At 42.0% G+C, this 21,005-nt stretch overlaps 1 protein-coding gene across 9 annotated transcripts in view; it reads left to right on the top strand.

The window, feature by feature from the left end:
* The window catches only part of RPH3AL (rabphilin 3A like (without C2 domains)), a 441,120-nt gene that overhangs the window by 341,005 nt on the left and 79,110 nt on the right, over positions 1-21,005 (top strand). For all 9 annotated transcript variants that reach the window (XM_088449550.1, XM_088449546.1, XM_088449552.1 and 6 more), the window contains one exon: positions 11,516-11,690. In XM_088449550.1, coding sequence (XP_088305676.1) covers positions 11,516-11,690 — 175 coding nt within the window. The remainder of the gene's footprint in view (positions 1-11,515; positions 11,691-21,005) is intronic.

Genomic DNA, 21,005 nt, shown 5'->3' with positions numbered 1-21,005 from the left:
ATGAACTACAAACTACAAACGGGAACACGCATGAACGATAATCGTTCATCGTTATAACTCAGAAACTGAACGATTTTTTCAACGATTGAATGATAACGACGTCGTTATAGTTAAATCATTCAAAAAATCGTTCCGTGTGTATGCACCTTTATTAATCCTTACATCTTCTGAAGGATATCCTTATGTCTATCCCATGCATGTTTAAATTGCTCTACTGTATTAGCCTCAAGCACCTCTGATGGAAGGCTATTCCACTTGTCCACTACCCTTTCTGTGAAGAAATTTTTCTTCAAATTTCCCCTGAACCTACCACCCTCCAGAACATGTCCTCTTAATACTTCTCTTTCGTCTCCTTCCTTTACCTTGTAAAAACCCTTTATATATCTGAACGTTTCTATCATGTATGACTTTTTGTGTCCTCTTCACAGGATGATTGGGTAGACTTACTACCTTGGGCGCATTTTTTACCATTAGTAGGTCTGCCATCTGCTCCCCATTTGGCAAAAATGTTTGTTAAAGAGATTTTTAGATTACATGGTCTTCCAAGAGAGATTGTTTCCGACCGTGGAGTCCAATTCATAGCCAAGTTTTGGAGAGCCTTATGCAGCGCTTGTGGAACCAAATTAAAATTTTCATCAGCTTACCACCCACAAACTAACGGGCAAACCAAGAGGGTTAATCAGGAACTGGAGACCTTTATAAGACTTTTTGTGTCCTCTTCACAGGATGATTGGGTGGACTTACTACCTTGGGCCGAGTTTTCACATAACTTCAAGTACCACACTTCCTCCAATTCCACACCTTTTTATACTGTTTTTGGTAAACATCCCCGGATTCCAGATTTCCAACATTTACCTTCGGTGGAGGTCCCTGCAGTTACTGACGTTGTAGAATCTTTTTCAACCATTTGGACGAAGATCCATGCCTCGTTGAAACAATCATCCAAGAATTATAAAAGATTCGCTGACAGACGACGGGTCGCGGTTCCTCTGCTGAGAGTTGGAGATAAAGTCTGGGTATCTACTAGGAACATCCGACTGAAAGTTCCCAGTATGAAGCTGGCCCCACGCTTCATTGGTCCGTACCGCATTCACAAAGTGATCAACCCTGTTGCGTATAAATTGGAACTCCCACCTCAATTGAAGATATCTAATACCTTTCATATTTCTCTATTGCGACCTTTGGTGTTAAATCGGTTCCAAACCACCTCTCCTAAATTACCTCAAGTACAAACTTCTCAAGGTACAGAATTTGAAGTTGGGAAGATTCTGGATTCTCGGTTTAGATCCAACATTCTCCAATACCTCATTGATTGGAAAGGTTATGGTCCTGAGGAGAGGCGACATGGGAGGAGCTGAGCATTCACCCTGTAGCTGTGGTGTCCGGCGACCCGGTGAGTGGGGATCGCAGTTTCCATCATGAGCGCCGCCATGACACTTTCCCTATGTCAGTACTTCCTTCCCTGAGTGGCCCGGCTGGTCAGCTGATGCTGTGGGCCTATCATCAGGCTTCCAGGGGTATATATCCGGCTCCTGTGCTCCAAGTAGTTGCCTGAACAATCATTGTCGCCGCTAGTGTAACTAGAGGAGTCTCGTTCCAGGTTCCCGTGCTTCCAGTGTGTTTCTTCCAGAGCTTCTGAGCTATCTCACCACAGTGCCTTTACTATCAACAGCCTGTGTGCAAGTTTAATCTCCATCTCTCCACAGTGCCTTTACTATCAACAGCCTGTGTGGCAGCTAACCTCCATCTCTTCACAGTGCCTTTACTAATCAACAGCCTGTGTGCAAGTTTAACCTCCATCTCTCCACAGTGCTTTACCATCACAGCCTGTGTGCAAGTTAACCCTTCATCTCATCACAGTGCTTTAACCATCACAGCCTGTGTGCAGGTTAACCCTTCATCTCATCGCAGAGCTTTTACCATCACAGCCTGTTTGCAAGTTAACCCTTCATCTCATCGCAGTGCTTTCACCATCACAGCCTGTGTGCAGGTTAACCCTTCGTCTCATTGCACCCTAGTGCATGATCTCTGGCCGGCAATCCGGTATATACTTCGTGGGATAACCAGCTGTTACCTCAGCCTACCAATAGATCTCCACACCTCTCTAGCCAGCACCTCAAGTGCCTTTCTACAGCCAGGAGTTCTATCTCACTCCCCACGTGCCTATTCCAGACATTACCCTTGGGCCACGGGTGTTTTGATTCTCTTTTCCCTGCAGGCCTTGGTCACCAAGTCAAAGGACCGCGACCTGCTTACAGGGAGCCGCACAAGCCCATATCCCGCTATGAGGGGTCACTGGTGAACACCTCCTTGTGAGTTAGACTCCGCACCATTGACTAGGTCTAGCCAACAACCAAGACTTGTGGATGCGGAGATCATACGTCCAGGCCCCTTGCCTTCGCCTCCTCCCACAGCCTCAGACCTCAGCTTTCAAAAACCCGCCTTCCAGCATGACAGTTTGTTCAGGCCAAATGGAAGCCGCAGGTGCCCAAGGTACTGGGACTCTTCAAGAGTTAACAAGCCATATAGATAACCAAGAGGCGGCACAGCGACATGTGGCTCAGTACCTGCAAGAATTGTCCGGACAGTTAATGACCATACAAAATACACTGGCATCTATGTCCACGGCCTCGCCACCTGTCGTTCCTGCTGGTTCTCCAGGGTTACCTCAAGGGGCTACGCCACAGAAGTCTATTCTCCACTTGGTCACCCCTGAAAGGTTTGACGGTACTCCCCAACGTTGTCGTGGTTTCATAAACCAATGTGAAATCCTGTTTGACTGCCTCCCCCAGTATTTCCCTGCCTCCCGGTCTAAGGTCGCCTATTTGATTTCATTACTGACTGGGGCTGCATTGGACTGGGTTTCCCCTCTTTGGGAATGGGCTGATCCGTTAGTTTCTAGATACGAAGACTTTGTGACAGCCTTCAAACGGATTTTTGATGAGCCCGGCAGATCGGTTTCTGCTTCCTCCGATTTACTCCGTATCCACCAAGGTACTCGCTCGGTGGGACAGTATGTGGTGCAGTTTCAGACCCTTGCATCGGAACTTAGATGGAACGAAGAAGCACTCAAAGCAGCCTTCCTCCATTGGTTGTCCGAAAGGATGAAAGACGAATTAGCATCCAGGGATTTACCTACATCTTTTTCTGAGACTATTTCCCTCTGCATAAGGATTGATTTACGCCATAGGGAGCGGTGGGGTAATAGAGGTCATGGGGATCGCCCTCGAGATCGTCCGGCCTCAGGAAGTCAATCCTATTCCCCCATCTCCAGGGGTGAGGAACCTATGCAGATCAACAGAACCAGGCTAACCACGGCCGAACGCAATCGGCGCTTTCAAAATAAATTGTGTCTTTATTGCACTGCCCCTGAGTACATCTTAAAAATGTTGTCCCCTGCTGGCGGGAAATGCAAGACCCTAGTTGATGTCGGGAGCATTCAATTAGGGGTCATTTTTAAGCACTCCCAATTAACTGACAGTTTATTGCCTGTATCTCTTACCCACCAGTTCAGGACAAGGGATGTTAAAGCCCTTATAGATTCCGGTGCTGCGGGAAATTTTATTTCCAAATCTTTAATCCAGTCCCTTGGTATTTCGGTGGTACCTTTACCTGACAAATTACTGCTCTCCGGTGTTGATGGTAAAACCGTGCTAGGTGAATCCATATCCTTGAAATCCCAGCCCGTGACCCTCAGGGTTGGTTGCCTGCACCAAGAGACCATTGAATTCCTCATACTTCCTAACTCTGCTTACGAGCTGGTTCTGGGTTTACCGTGGTTAAGGAAGCATAGTCCTACTTTTGATTGGTCCAATATGCAAATTGTATCATGGGGACCAAACTGTTTCCATCGCTGCCTAATCCAAGTACTTCCTGTACGTACCCACTCTGTGCACCCCAGTACAGGTGCAAAGTTCCCCCCGACTGACAAGCCAAAAGATCCCTCTGTCTCCAGTCTACCACAAGCATAGCAAGATTATAGAACTTCTCCCGGGGAAGATTCCCCCTCGGGGCCGGACCTATCCTTTGTCAGTTCCAGAAACAGCCGCCATGGCAACTTACATTAAGGAAAATCTAGCCAAAGGGTTCATACGTCCTTCCTCCTCCCCTGCAGGAGCAGGGTTCTTTTTTGTGAGCAAGAAGGATGGAGGCCTCCGGCCCTGTATAGACTACCGTGGCCTCAACCAAATTACTGTAAAAAATCGGTATCCATTACCTTTAATTCCTGAGCTTTTCGACGAGGTTCGTGGAGCTAAATTGTTCTCTAAACTAGATCTTCGTGGGGCATACAATTTGATACGAATCAAAGCTGGGGATGAGTGGAAGACCGCCTTCAATACCAGAGATGGTCATTTCGAATATCTGATAATGCCTTTTGGACTCTGCAATGCGCCGGCTATATTCCAAGGCTATGTAAATGAAATCTTTCGGGACACTCTCTACAGCTTTGTCATCGTCTATTTAGATGATATTCTAATCTTTTCTAAGGATCTCCAAACTCATCGCCAACATGATCGAGAAGTTCTAGTTCGCTTTCGAAAACACCACCTTTATGGAAAGTTATCCAAGTGTCTCTTTGAACAAACCACAGTTCCTTTCCTAGGACATATGATTTCTGGGGAAACCATTCAGATGGATCCAGAGAAACTGAAAGCGATCTTTGAATGGCCATTACCAAAATCTTTAAAAGCTACCCAACATTTTTTGAGATTCATACCGAATTTTTCCATTCTGGTGTCTCCCATTACTAGTCTCACACGGAAGAGCGCTAACCCAGCCCAGTGGCCGGACTCAGCCATACAGGCCTTCCAGAGATTGAAAGAGGAATTCTCTACTGCCCCTATCCTTTGCCAACCCCAAATGGATAAACCATTTTTTGTGGAAGTGAATGCCTATTCGGTGGGTGTTTGGGCGGTATTATCCCAAATTTCCAGTGACGGGAAGAATCATCCATGTGGATACTTCTCTCGTAAATTTTCCTCTGCAGAGAAAAACTATACGATTGGAGATCAAGAACTCCTAGCTATGCGTCTGGCGTTAATGGAGTGGCGTCATCTTTTGGAGGGGGCCAAGTTCCAGTTACCATTATTACGGACCATAAAAACTTAATTTACCTTCAGACGGCTCATCGCTTAAACGCCAGGCAGGCCCGCTGGTCCTTGTTTTTCTCAAGGTTTAACATTAAGCTTCAATTTTGCCACGGTAATTTGAACAAAAAAGCAGATGCTCTCTACCAGTCTTTTCTACTCGACACACAGGAAGAAGATCATCTGAGATCTCGCCCAATCCTGGATCCTATGGTCTTCTCTTCAACTCAAATATTGACTCCGCCTCCGGGGAAAATTTTTGTGACTCCCGAATTACAGAAAAAGTTGTTAACCTGGGCTCATAGTTCTCTATTTGCTGGGCATTCTGGTATTTTCAAAACATACAAGTTTCTTCAGTGTTCTTATTGGTGGCCCTCGATGAGAAAAGATGTTCAAGAATTTATTTTGTCATGTGTAAAATGCTCACAGCATAAAGTTTCTCGCAAAAAAAGTGCAGGTCTTCTATGCCCGTTACCCGTTCCTACTATTTCTTGGACCCATATATTCATGAATTTTATCTCTGAGCTTCCACGCTCCAAAGGACATAACACCATATGGGTAGTGGTGGATCGTTTTTCAAAAATGACGCATTTTTTACCATTAGTAGGTCTGCCATCTGCTCCCCATTTGGCAAAAATGTTTGTTAAAGAGATTTTTAGATTACATGGTCTTCCAAGAGAGATTGTTTCCGACCTTGGAGTCCAATTCATAGCCAAGTTTCGGAGAGCCTTATGCAGCGCTTGTGGAACCAAATTAAAATTTTCATCAGCTTACCACCCACAAACTAACGGGCAAACCGAGAGGGTTAATCAGGAACTGGAGACCTTTATAAGACTTTTTGTGTCCTCTTCACAGGATGATTGGGTGGACTTACTACCTTGGGCCGAGTTTTCACATAACTTCAAGTACCACACTTCCTCCAATTCCACACCTTTTTATACTGTTTTTGGTAAACATCCCCGGATTCCAGATTTCCAACATTTACCTTCGGTGGAGATAACGGGCAAACCAAGAGGGTTAATCAGGAACTGGAGACCTTTATAAGACTTTTTGTGTCCTCTTCACAGGATGATTGGGTGGACTTACTACCTTGGGCCGAGTTTTCACATAACTTCAAGTACCACACTTCCTCCAATTCCACACCTTTTTATACTGTTTTTGGTAAACATCCCCGGATTCCAGATTTCCAACATTTACCTTCGGTGGAGGTCCCTGCAGTTACTGACGTTGTAGAATCTTTTTCAACCATTTGGACGAAGATCCATGCCTCGTTGAAACAATCATCCAAGAATTATAAAAGATTCGCTGACAGACGACGGGTCGCGGTTCCTCTGCTGAGAGTTGGAGATAAAGTCTGGGTATCTACTAGGAACATCCGACTGAAAGTTCCCAGTATGAAGCTGGCCCCACGCTTCATTGGTCCGTACCGCATTCACAAAGTGATCAACCCTGTTGCGTATAAATTGGAACTCCCACCTCAATTGAAGATATCTAATACCTTTCATATTTCTCTATTGCGACCTTTGGTGTTAAATCGGTTCCAAACCACCTCTCCTAAATTACCTCAAGTACAAACTTCTCAAGGTACAGAATTTGAAGTTGGGAAGATTCTGGATTCTCGGTTTAGATCCAACATTCTCCAATACCTCATTGATTGGAAAGGTTATGGTCCTGAGGAGAGGCGACGTGGGAGGAGCTGAGCATCACCCTGTAGCTGTGGTGTCCGGCGACCCGGTGAGTGGGGATCGCAGTTTCTGTCATGGGAGCCACCATGACACTTTCCCTATGTCAGTACTTCCTTCCCTGAGTGTCCCGGCTGGTCAGCTGACGCTGTGGGCCTATCATCAGGCTTCCAGGGGTATATATCCGGCTCCTGTGCTCCAGGTAGTTGCCTGAACAATCATTGTCGCCGCTAGTGTAACTAGAGGAGTCTCGTTCCAGGTTCTTGTGCTTCCAGTGTGTTTCTTCCAGAGCTTCTGAGCTATCTCACCACAGTGCCTTTACTATCAACAGCCTGTGTGCAAGTTTAATCTCCATCTCTCCACAGTGCCTTTACTATCAACAGCCTGTGTGGCAGCTAACCTCCATCTCTTCACAGTGCCTTTACTAATCAACAGCCTGTGTGCAAGTTTAACCTCCATCTCTCCACAGTGCTTTACCATCACAGCCTGTGTGCAAGTTAACCCTTCATCTCACCGCAGTGCTTTTACCATCACAGCCTGTTTGCAAGTTAACCCTTCATTTCACCTCAGTGCTTTTACCATCACAGCCTGTGTGCAAGTTAACCCTTCATCTCATTGCAGTGCTTTCACCATCACAGCCTGTGTGCAGGTTAACCCTTCGTCTCATTGCACCCTAGTGCATGATCTCTGGCTGGCAATCCGGTATATACTTCATGGGATATCCAGCTGTTACCTCAGCCTACCAATAAATCTCCACACCTCTCTAGCCAGCACCTCAAGTGCCTTTCTACAGCCAGGAGTTATATCCCACTCCCCATGTGCCTATTCCAGGCATTACCCTTGGGCCATGGGTGTTTTGATTCTCTTTTCCCTGCAGGCCTTGGTCACCAAGTCAAAGGACCGCGACCTGCTTACAGGGAGCCGCACAAGCCCATATACCGCTTGGAGGGGTCACTGGGGAACACCTCCTTGTGAGTTAGACTCCGCACCATTGACTAGGTCTAGCCAACGACCAAGACTTGTGGATGTGGATATCATACGTCCAGGCCCCTCGCCTTCGCCTCCTCCCACAGCCTCAGACCTCGGCTTTCAAAAACCCGCCTTCCAGCGTGACACCCCCTTTCCCTTCTCTGCTCCAAACTATACATATTAAGATCTTTTAGTCTTTCCTGGTACGTTTTGTGGTGTAGATCTTGCACCATTTTAGCTGCCCTTCTTTGTACAGTCTCTAAAGTATTAATAGAGATATGGCCTCCAGAACTGAACACAGTATTGGAGATGAGGACGTACCAATGACCTATACAATGGTATTATCACTTCTTTCTTTCTGCTACTGATTCCTTTCCCTATGCATCCAAGCATCTGACTTGCCTTCCTCATTGCTTTGTTACAGTGTTTGCTTTCCTTTAAGTCACCTGAAATAGTGACTCCTAGATCCCTTTCATCTCCAGTATTTTCCAGTATAGTGCCATTAATACTATATTTAGCCTTTGGGTTTTTGAGACCCAAGTGCATGATATTGCATTTTTTGGCATTAAACTGTAGTTGCCACGTTCTTGACCATTCCTCTAGTCTACCTAGATCATCAATCATTTGTTTTACCCCTCCTGGTGTGTCTACCCTGTTGCATACCTTTGTGTCATCTGCAAAAAGGAATAGTTTCCCTTCAATACCATTTGCAATGTCACAAATAAAGATATTAAAAAGCACTGGTCCAAGTACAGATCCCTGAGGTACTCCACTGGTAACATTTCCCTCTTGATGCTGCACTCCGTTTACTACAACTCTGTTTCCTATCCTGATCTTATCCATTCAACTATCTTTGTATCCAATCCCATGCTTTCCAGTTTATTTAACAGTCTGCAATGTGGAACAGTGTCAAAAGCCTTACTAATGTCTAGATAAGCTATATCTATGCCCTCCCCTTTATCTATTTCCTTAGTCACCCAGTCAAAATAAGTAAATAAGATTTGTTTGACATGATCTCCCCCCAGTAAATCCATGCTGTTTGGGGTCATGCAAATTGCTGGATTTGAGATAATCTACGACTGCCCATCTGCAGTTTGCTAAAGATCACCTGGACAAGCCAGAAGACTATTGGAACAATGTTTGTGGACAAATTAGTCCAAAATAGATCTTTTTGGTTTAAATGAGAAGCGTTATGTTTGGAGAAAGGAGAACACTGCATTCCAGCATAAAAACCTCATACCATCTGTGAAACACTGTGGTGCTGGTGGTATCATGGTTTTGGCCTGTCTTGCTGCATCTGGCCCAGGACGACTTGCCATCATTGATGGGACAATGAATTCTGAATTATACTAGAATATTCTAAAGGAAAGTGTCAAGACATCTGTCCATGAGCTGCATCTCAAGAGAACGTGGATCATGCAGTAAGAATATGACTCACAGCACACAAGTCATTCGACCAAAGAATGGTTAAAGAAGAATAAATTTAAAGTTTTGGAATGGTCAAGTCAAAGTCCTGACCTTAATCCAATCGAAATGTTGTGGAAGGACTTGAAGCGAGCAGTTCATGGGAGGAATCCCACCAACATAACAGAGTTTAAGCTGTTTTGTAAGGAGGAATGGGGTAAAATTCCTCCAAGTCGATGTTCAGGACTAATTAACAATTACCGGAAACGTTTGGAAGCAGTTATTGCTGCACAAGGGGGTCATAACAGATACTGAAAGCAAAGGTTCTACATACTTTTGTCACTCACAGATATGTGATATCGGATAATTTTCCTCGATTAAAAAAAAATAAAAAATGATAATAATAATATAAAGAAAAAAAATAGAGAACAAACAGGCAAAAGCAATCATAAATGACCATATATATTTACTGTATACTAGTAACTTTCACAGTCACAAGGAAAAATGTTGGTCCCACTGATGCCGATATCAACCAAAAAAGGTTCTATATCTTTCCGTGAAACAACTAGGGGTACCAAACAGGGGATAGGTACAAAGTGCCTGGGTCTCACTTTACTTGGGTGGCATCCATGCCCTCATCTGAGTATAGGTGGGGGAAAGTGACAACAGGGATCAATAGTTTCTTTTTTGTCAATGCAGTCACAACTTTACTAGGATGCATCTGACCCCTTAGAATTTGAATGCAGCGCTGACTTTCTGCTGAAACTATGGGTGGCATCCAAGGAGAGATTACACTGGGTTCCCTTCGGTGGACCTAGGAACAGCACACTCTAAAAAGCAGTAATCAATGCTTACATTGTTGATTTAATAGAAAAAAAAGTGTAACTCAAAAAATTGTGAAGCATGCTTGGAGGACAATAAAAATGATTCCACTTGTAATATGTAAATGTGAGTTTTACTCCATTATATGCAAACTCTGTGTTAAAAGTGTATTTATTTTAGCAATTCAGCTTTAAGCATGTTGTCATCTTTCTTCACTATAATAATGTATAATTTGCCACTATCCTCTTGTTAAGTAAAACATGCATCTAATATTTATTTGGCTCAAAGTTGAGAATGCTTTATGTTTCCATCAGTGGCGTAACTAGGGTATTTGGAGCCCAGGGCAAATTTGAAATGGGCGCGCTCAGCATTATGGGACTGATGTCATGACGTCATGACGTCTGTCCCATTACCCACTGCACCCATTAACCCGGCTCTTGCAGTGGGTGCTGCAGCAGTCAAGGAGAGTCTATCTGACTCTCCTTGGCTGCCGTTTAACACACGCATCGCCGCCAGCGCTGGCGGCGATGCGTGTGTTATGCACAGCCTGAACCCGCCTCCTAGCGCTATTGGGCAAGCGCTCAGGGGGAGGGAACGGGCTCAGATGTGCAGCACAGGACCGGCGCTGGAAGCCTAGCGCCGGTCCTGTGTAAATGTGTAGCGCTGACCGCACTCATTGCGGTCGGCGCTACACTGACTAACTAGGGCGGGCAGGCCGGTACCATGGCCGGCAGGGCCCCCCCGCACCGCCGGTCCAACGGCGCCCAGGGCACGCACCCCGCTCGCCCTGCCCTAGTTACGCCACTGGTTTCCATTCAGAGCTTCATAACACAGGCTACGTTAGAAGACTAAAGATGCAATATATAAAGAATGAGTATTATACTGGGAAATGTTATCTCATTTTGCTTGGCTAAGATTTTGAACATTAGAGATGTGATTTCATTCTTCCCAGCTGTGAACCTGCCTAAACTGTGTCTGTTATGTGTCTCAAAACTAACAGACTGTCTAATATGTGTAATTATGCATTGTGCTTGACAAACAGTAGTCTGCCACATTTTCTAATTACTCATAATGTCAACAATCCTTATATTTTGGAGAGTAAAGAGCAATTGAACATTAATATTTGTAGTCATTGTTACACATTTTATATTTGTAGTCTTTGTTATGATACCCATTGTCACGTATATTTTTGAATGTAAAATGAAAAAATCTGCTTGTTATACCAATACATGTAAGTTCAATATGTATAAAAAATGTTCTTAGGTAATTTGTTACAATGTTATTTTATTTAGTTAATTATAATTTTCCATTGACTCCATTTTACTCGTAGTGGCTTCCAGGAATCCCGACAACTAATAAAAGAGACCACTGTAGATTTAAAAAGAAAACACAAACTTTTTTTAATTTTCAATTTGAAACACACACACATTTAAAAACAAAAAAAAAATGTAAACAACTCAAGATTAGTGCAAAGGTATCAGCTACATGTCAACAGTTTGTAAACTGAATATTTAATGGCATAACCTTTTTTAATTTTATATCTTTCTATAGGTCTGGAAGAGATCAGGAGCTTGGTTTTACAAAGGTATTCCAAAATACACTTTGCCATTAAAAATTTCAAGTAAAACAAGTGAACTACACCTGAGGCATGCACAAGCAGAGCCGCAAATTCAAGACTTGAAGATTAGTACTACAAACCGTACATACACTTGGGCAAAAGGAAGAGGTAAGTGGCTTGTTAATAGTAAATTTATAGGAAGGACCAGTGTTTCCCAAATCCAGTCCTCAGAGACCCCTTACAGTGCATGTTTTACAGATCTCCTAGTTGGTGCAGAGGTGTATTTATTACTGGCTGACACATGTTTAAAGATTCACAATTCTGAGATATATATCACCAACCAATCAGCTTGTAACTTGTGTGAGCGATGGTATCATTAGATCCCAGATAGCAAAAGGTCACTGTGGACATGTGACTGTGCATTTAACCATCCAGATAAATAAATATATTGGTGTGTGCATACTGTATAGAAAAAAAACATTTATTAAATTGAAAAATATGTTTTAGTGTAAAAATCCTAGTCGTTATTTTTGTAAATGCCAGTATAACATCTAAGTTAATAATTTAGGGTGCTGTGACAATACCCTAAAATTTCCTTCAATATGCACTATTTTGTGTTCATACCGCAATGCTTAAATTAGAGAGGCATTCTGGTCTCAAAGTTGTAATTGACTTTCTATGTATATAACGTTCTTTATTCAAAATATCCACATACACCGGCCCAACCATTACTCACAGGACGCTGACATGTAGGGCACCATGCTCCCTGCACGGAGCAGCACTTAAATCTCCACACACCGCCAGGCCTCCGGCCCGCTCTAGAGTGAGGAGGTAGGGAGTCGGTGAAGGGGCGCTTGATAATTGTGCTGCTTACCCAATGTAATCAGGTCTGTCTGCCCCTGCATACACCTATACCTTTTGCACCATATGGCACAAGACCCCTGACGCAATTCCCATGCTGCGTACTTTTTCATCAATTTAGCTATTGTTTTCCTCATCTTTGCTACTAGGTAAATAGGATTAGTTCTTCTGTCTCAAAGTAAATGGTATAAAGTTGCAGATTAAGCAATGTGATGCATGGCTTGGGTCACTTGTATTGGACCCTTCTGTTGTCTATTTAACCTGGATTGTTTACTTCTTTCTTCTTTGCTACATTTCCTGCTATTTTTTTACTTCATTGTGGTTCTTTTTCCTCTATTTTGTGCAGGGTGGTTGGTATAAACACCTTGGTTTAAACCAAATGTTTATTTTTTTTTAAACACTTTTTTTATTATGCTGTGACTACAGGCACGGCGCCGTGACTTCTTAACAAAATGCCTATTATAATGGAATCCCCATGGTGGTATTTCACATTCTTGTTGCTTGTGGCATTTGAGTGAGCTGACTCAATACAGTAAATTCACACACAACAGAGAAATCGGAATAACAAACCAGATCAGAGAGTTGCTAAATCTGCCTAGCATCAGCTAACACTCCACAAACTCCTTCCCTTAACAATCCTAGGACAGGAGAAAACCCCAAGTAACATTCTCAGTCTGCAAATCATTCCAATACATTAAAGATGCAATACACAGAAACACACCTCATGGTTTAATCTCCTTTATGTTTATTTTAATTCAAAACCTTCAGTACTACTAAGATGAGTGGAAGGAAGAAATACTTAAACTTGTCATACATGGTGCGATATAGTAGCCGATCCGACGTATTGGCACGATATAGCTGCTATATCGTACCGTGTATGGGCATGATATGGTCCCGAGCTCTCTCCCGTATGGTCGTACTTCGCATCCCCCGATCTTACAGAAAATCCAGTCGATCTGGGGATGCGATGTACGATCCCATGTTGTGCTATCCGGGTGAGGGAGGGAAAGTGTCGGCATATCGGGCGGTCGCCCACCACTTCGCTCCGTGTATGGGGACCGCTCGATATGTCGGGCTTCGGAATGGGCATCATCATACATGGTGCATATCGCACCGTGTATGGGCCGCATTAGTCTGGATCTCTTTTGATAAGATAATAAATTGTATTAAAAAGTTGTTGATCAAGGTTTATAGTGCAAAGCAATGTTTCACAGTATTAATATTATAAGCAGGATTAAATTTTTTTCATTAAAACATTAATGCAAAAAAAAAACTGGTTTAAACCAAAAAAACTGTTTAAACAAAAAAATTCCAACCCTGATTTTGCGTCTTTGTTTGCTTATAGTGCACTAGGTTTTGTGTTTTGGGACGGTTAAGTAGCAAAGTCTGTAATTGGATAAACGGGACTATTTGGTGTAATTTGAGGATAGATGTATCTGTATATATAAGAGGTTGGTGAGATGAATAACGGATGGCGGAACTCAGCCATCCGTTACTTATATATGCATTGGAGTAAGCTCATTCCTAGGAAGGCACCGGCACAAGTAATATCGGTTTGTCTGTGAGTGCTGGGAATTTGTTTGATCATTATTTAAGAGGTTGGTGATATAATGTCCACAAAATTTTTTTTTATCAGAATTTACAGTATGTTCAAAAGCCTTCACTACACTTTTTTTTACAGTTGATGTTCAGAACAGGGAAAAATACAGAATAAAATGTTTATACGAGTATTAACTAAGCAACTAATCATTTTGCCAAATTTTATTCAGATACTAATAGTTAATGTGTAAAGCTAGAATTATTCCATATGTTTTATGGTTGTTGCTAGATTAATAAAATACAAAATAAAATCATTGAATAAAGTTTGTGCTTAAAATTAGTAATGATACATAAGGACATAATATTGACACCACAACATTTAATTTCTTATTTTACTAAATGTCCAATACCTTGTGCTAGGCCAATAATTATCTAGGTGATTTCATTTGCTACGTCTCATATTAAAATATTGGTTGAAGGAAGCCCCATTCATAAAACAAAAAACAAGCTGCAAATGTTACTATTGTTATTATCAGTTACATTGACAGATGCAGCCACTAGGTGGAGCATCTTTACTTGGTAGTAAGCTTCTGTAATATAGACTGTATACTGTCATTCTGGTTTTTAATTTCATATTCACAGAGGCATGATATTGTGTAAAGGAAGAAGACAGGATTTAAAAATAATGCTTTTTTGTAGAAAGGATGGGAGATACTACAACAAACAAAAGGGGCTAGTTATAAATATATATATAATGTATTATTAAGTAGGCATCTAAGTATTATCCGAACTTGGCTTTTAAGATATCATTTTGATTGGTATTATGGTAAAAGCCAGAGGTGTATCTATATCGGGTGCAGAGTGTGCGATGGACAAGGGCCCCCGGGTCCAGGGGGGCCCGCACTGCACACCCTGCACCCATATTATCTAAAACTTATCTCTCCAAGGTCCAACGACGGGTGTCTCAGCGCTGCTCAAAACGGCAGAAAATGGCTGCCACGGGTATTTTTCCGGTGTTTTGTGCATGCACAGTGAGGAAATCGCCGGGAAAATGGCACGGTCGCCATTTTCCCGGTGAGCTGCGCATGCGCAGCATACTCTGGGCACACTCTAGTGCCCAGAGTCTGCTGATGCTGTAGTGGCCGGCCAGCCACGTCAGTCGACTTCTGTGCGCTGGGGAGAGAGGAGAGGGCCTTGGACGGGGATGCATATGGGCCCCCTCCTTTCTTAAGACGCCCCTGGTAAAAGCCCCAAAGAGATGTTTCCTCTGCAATAGATAGTTACTTTATTTGCAATGGACTATTTGTCAACATTCTGTTCATACAGGGCCTAGTTTTATTTAGTCGAGACTAAAAAACACTCCCCTGTTTTTGTATTTGACCTTGACCATGAATTTAATTGGTCATTTTGGAGTAAATATTAATAAATTATGCTTTTTACTTCAATAACTTATTTAATTTGTCATGACTGATGTTCGTGGTCATAAAGAGCTTGCATATGGGTTGGGTATGTCCCATCGCATACAATCATGTGACTCTGTTTAGCCAGTGACACCCACAGCTTCAGGTACCAGCTACATATAATATGTGTCAATGCACCGCCAACACCTACAACTGCACATTTTGCCACTTATTCCAATCAATAATTTGCTGAAGGGCAAATCAATTTTGTTCCTTATGAATTGTACTATCAGAATTAAACAACATGGTCAATTTGGTGCTTCTCAGATGGTCGCAACACCCAAGTAGTTCCAGACCACAACCAGTACCCAGAAAGTCTGCACTCATAGCGACCTTTATACGTTTTATTTGGTTTACAGGTACATCACTTGTTGGGATAACAACTTAGTAACTAACTTTAATATAAAGAACATATTTCTAACCATGAAAAACCCATTCATCTCATTATAAATTGGTTGCTTATGACTGAATGGTCAGCAGATCGATCCGAGCTGCCGATTGGTAAGCTATACACACTTACCAATCAGCCAATCGATATGTCTGGCCTGACACCGCAACTGGTTGGGTATTTAAATTTGCCCACCCAGTTATGATGTCAGTGTCGGCGGTCCCTGTAGCCACTGTACGGGTCCATACTACCATACACACCGACAGATGCAACGATATAGCTTTCAAATATATTGCATCAGCTGAGCTGCAGGGCTGACCCGATATGTCTGTGAACTACGTAATTCAAAGACATTTCAGGTATAAACACCAGCCAATGCACTCGCAATATATTGTTCATCGTTTGAACGAGCATTATATCGCCAAGTGTGTACCCAGCATTAGAGATATGTTCATAACTCCTCATAAGCACTATATACTGTACTTCAGTTCAGTAGTCTACCCCTTTTTTGGTTTGGTTCAGAGAAGTGATGAGGAGTTCTCGCTTTGGTTGCATATTAGTCTATAATTCTCTATTTGAAATGTATTATGTCTTTTTAGATAAACATTCTACAGTCACAATTATGAAATTCTCAAGCGTCTCCAGCTTTTACGTTTTTTACTTCACTTTCATAAATGTATATTATTTTATTCCAGTGCATTTTGATTGCTTTGGTAATTTTGAAAATGTTTCAGATTCAAAGCTACATATAGAATCTATATTTTCTACAATAGTTTTATTTATATGCTAGAAGAGAATATAAACACAACTGAGGGAGAACAGTGAACTGCTGCTTCAGTTTGATTTGGTAGAATTTAATTATTTCTCCCACTGACGGCTACACTGCAGCTGTTGTTTTATGGCAGAAATTAAATGAAAGTTAGCTTTGGTCGTGCATGGTGACAGGTCTTTCGTTTTAACCTGGATTATCTGCCAGCAGGGAACTAGACATAGAATAATTGCTGAAAGACAAACACTGCTCATTGATTCATCTGTCCGCTCACTGAATGTCATTTTGGGCAAAAATCCTTTTTACTTTTTCTAGTGTAATTTCAAATTGTATTTGCACACATTATGTATCAAACTATATCTAGACAAGAGGCATGCATGATACAGATCACGTCTGTAATGTATTGGCTGTTAACCAAGTGCCCTATTTGTTTAGACCTATGTTAGTGATGAAGATGTTATTGTTGGCAAACTGTAACATGTAAAGCTGCCAAATGATCGTTATTTGTACTGCACTTGGGTAGCTGCTTTTATTTTAATCAGTTTGAAAATAAATGAAGGGATTCTAGAAGTGTAGTAATAAATCTGCTGCACAAGACTGTTCAATATTTATAGAAATGGGGTGTAAATGATGACAGGTCTCTCTGGAAGAAGTGATTACAGAACAGTTCTGCCTTGGGCCATACAAGAGAGATGGGAAGCGAACAATCAAACTGAAGAATATGAAGAGTCAAGTTTTTCACAATAGAAACCTTGTTAAAGGAGAACTACAGTATAGCTTTTCATATTTGACTTTCTGGCAATCTCCTAGCACTACAATTGAGACCACCATTGTATTTGTCTGCTTAATAAGAATACTAGTATTATGGACCTGACATTTAGTGGATTAGTAGCTGTTGTGCCCAGCATTGCCAAGCTTTATTTTTTCTATGCCCCCATTCTCATTTCTCTCCCCTTCTCTATCTCTTCCCCTGTCTTATCCCATCTCTCTCTACCTTACTCTTTATTTCTTTGACATCTTTCCTTCTCTCTCTCCCTCTTCACCCCTCTTTTTTCCCCCTCCCCATCTCTTTCCCCATTATGTCCTCTGTCTCACTCTCTCCCACCATTTCCCTCTAGCTTTCTCCCTCACCCCAATATTCTCTAATGGCTGGAGAGACTGGAGATGACTACATAAGGGAGTAGGTCCCAGAGGAGGGGGGAAATTCAAGTGAAGTCTAATGCTTGGTACACACTGGCAGATATATTGGCCGATCAATTGATCGGAAAAAATATATTGTATGCCCGTCGGCCAGTGTGTAGAAGCGATATGTCTGTAAATGACGTCGTTCACAGACATTTCGCATCGGCTGTGCTACACAGTCGATGGCAGATATATCTGTCCATCATGCTGTGTGTACGAGCGATCAGCCGACCACCTGTACAATTGCAGCTGCAGGGAGGGGCTCGCGCCTGGACCCACTACAGATGAAAGATGATGGTTGTTCAGTGTGTATGAACAACCATCATCTACAGATATATCTGCAGATCACTCAGTCTGCAGATACTGTATATCTGCTAGGTCTGTACCCACCTTTAGAGGGCATATGCACACTACATGCACCCAGCTTACTGCTCTAACCACAATCAATTCCACACATTTAACACACGATGGGCTAGCTTGCTCACTAACCTTCTCTACAAACTTAGGATAAAGAAAAGAAGGGGGCCAAGAATAAATAACTACATGTAGAGGAAAGGAGTAGGTGATGGTGCATTCATAAAAAGAGACTGCTACGGAGTGGTTGGTGAGGAAGGAGATGAGTGTGGAGGAGAGGGTGATAGAAAGTGTCAAAGACTGCAATCAGATCAAGGAAGATAATGAAAGAGAAGTGACTCTTCAATTTGGTGATTTCATTGTTGACCTTGGTGTGGGTGTAGTTTCGGTGGAAATGAGAAGCTGAAACCAGATTGAAGAGGTTTGAGAAATGACTGGGTGGAAAGGAATGAAGTAAAGCGGTGATAACCCGCCTTCTCAAATATTTTGGAGGCTACCTGTAACGAGACTGACTTTGACTAGAAATAGCAAGTTTGATAAAGAAATGGTCCATAAAATCCATGTGTCACATCACTGGGGTTTTGTTTATTTGGATCAGGACCTCTATGGTCAGCTACAAGTGCAGGAGAGTAAATGTAGCTAGATGGCCTAATAATGCAGACCACTGCTATGGGCTGAGCTTTATATCAACTTAATACAGGATTGCTCCTGGTATTAAAATAACCGGAGATAGCAATAGGGAAAATCTGGAACAGACTGAAGTTACAATGGAGTCAGGTGCTGGTGGTGTTGGAAGTGAGTACTATGCACAATAGAAGCAGGCTGCAATGAGATTCTGTGAAGCAATACTGGATCATGTTTTGGTACAGGTTTTCTGGATCACTCTTGATATGATGCTGAGGAGCAATTACTGAAGCAAGTGTGCTGGAACATACTGAGGCAGAATGCTTGTGAAGTAATTACTGGAGCAGGTGTACTGGAACACACTGAGGCAGAATGCTAATGAAGCAAATACTGAAGCCCGGTAACTGGAAGAAGTGCAAAATGCTGTTAGCAATACTGGAGACTGATGACTGGAAAAGATGCAGGACGCAAATCAAACCAGCAGCCAGGGTACTGATATCTAGAGAGAGAAGTTCTGGCAGTTCATGATTTAAATAGAGCAGCCTTAGAACTGATAGGCTGGCAAAATCATGTGACTGGAGCTGCTGGAGACTAGTTTTTCAGAGCGGTTCATGTGATAGTTGCCAAGATGGTGGCACCTATAATGCAGAACAGCAGGAACTGCACATTTACAGTTGAGTGATCCCAGGTCTCAGGGATGCCACAGGGGGCCAGTGAGGGACACAGATGGCAGTAAAGTGACACCGCTGTATTGGGAACTTGGACTCCGATGTGTGACACTATGTATTCATTTAGAACTTGGCTCAACATTCAGTCATAAAATGATTTAATAAAACTTTTCATGTTCCAACTTGTATTTGATTTAAAAAACCCTCCTAAAACGATTACATTGAACAAACATACTGTATATTTTTTTTCTTTAAATACTGCCAATGTTAAATAAATTGTATTTTCTTATGCCATATCAACTAGCAATAATAAGAAATGTGTAGAGTAGTTGACAAAATTGTTAGTGATGATGCTATAATGACATCAGTGTTAAAGTTCTATAGTGCTTGGCTACAAAGTCATTGAATTTTCAGCTCCTGGTCATTGTGACCTTTCCTCACAAAGTTGTTTGATGTAAGCTGATCCTGCTTTTATTTATCTGTCCCTCTCAGACTGAAAAATCTTTCATTACAAGAATTTTTCTGTTTAAGAGCCAATAGTTCATAGAAATAATGTGCCGTAAACTCCCGGTGGAGAAGTTATGTAGTTTAATTAACCTTGTCCTCTCTCTGTGCAATCTATTCTAAGGTCAGTGTACTGTACTTTCCATTCTATGTGCAGAAAGTTTGTTTTAATGAACCCTTTCTCTAGATGCCAATACAAATTAAAAGTGTTTAGAAAATGTGGAATTTGGAATTTAGCTTTCATGATTAGGATGAGATCTAATGATGGGTGCTGTAGATATGATTTATGAGTTTGTGTTTTTTTTTTATTTGATGGGCATATATTTGTTTTTTTTACTGTATGTTTGATCTATTGCAAGCTCTATAGTATCAAGAAAGCAGTACAGGATTCAAACATGTCACTTAATATCTTTATTAGACAAGATATATGTTATTACACTTTTTGTATTTAAAAATACAAAAACATTTATGTAATTATTGCATACATATTTTAATATTTGATTTGTCAGCTCACTTTACCTTCAACTTAGATATTTTATTAGTATCTGTAGAAATCATATTATGCAAAATTAAATTTCAGGCAATTTTCTTCCTCATGTGTCAGGTTCCCCTAGATATCGCAATGCTATTCTTACATCTAGCAAGAGGCACATATCCCTGGTGCACAGCTGTGTCTGTGCTAATGGGATATGGGTGTGATTATTATTTGAGTATATGGGAAGCTGGAAGCCAACGGGAGCTGTCTCTGTCTGCTGTTCACAGCTTCTAATTCTCACAGTGGTTATTCCAGGCTATTTCGCATATATATCTATATATGATTATCCAAATGTCTCTATTGTAGGGCCATTTTTTGGGACAAAATTACCTCCTATACAATGTTCACTGTATTGCTATCAAATTGTATTTGATTGCCAGTGTCACGCCTGAGGGTTGGCTTGGGCTGGAACAGGCATGGGAGGCTGAAGAGGAGACTTGGGAGGTGTGAATAAACCTGGATGGCTTGAGCCAGGACTTCCTCATGTATTGCTGTGAGGAGGTAGAGGAGCTGCAGAGGATGATGGGCCCGAAGGCGAGAACAAGAATGGAATGTCTTTATTAAACAGCTGGTTGAAATGATAACTGGAGATGATAATA

Source organism: Taudactylus pleione, unplaced genomic scaffold, assembly GCF_031769625.1.
Source record: "Taudactylus pleione unplaced genomic scaffold, aTauple2 ptg000487l, whole genome shotgun sequence".
NCBI classification, from domain to species: domain Eukaryota; kingdom Metazoa; phylum Chordata; class Amphibia; order Anura; family Myobatrachidae; genus Taudactylus; species Taudactylus pleione.
The sequence above is the reverse complement of the archived record's forward strand: the minus strand, read 5'-3'. Positions and strand labels throughout refer to the sequence as shown.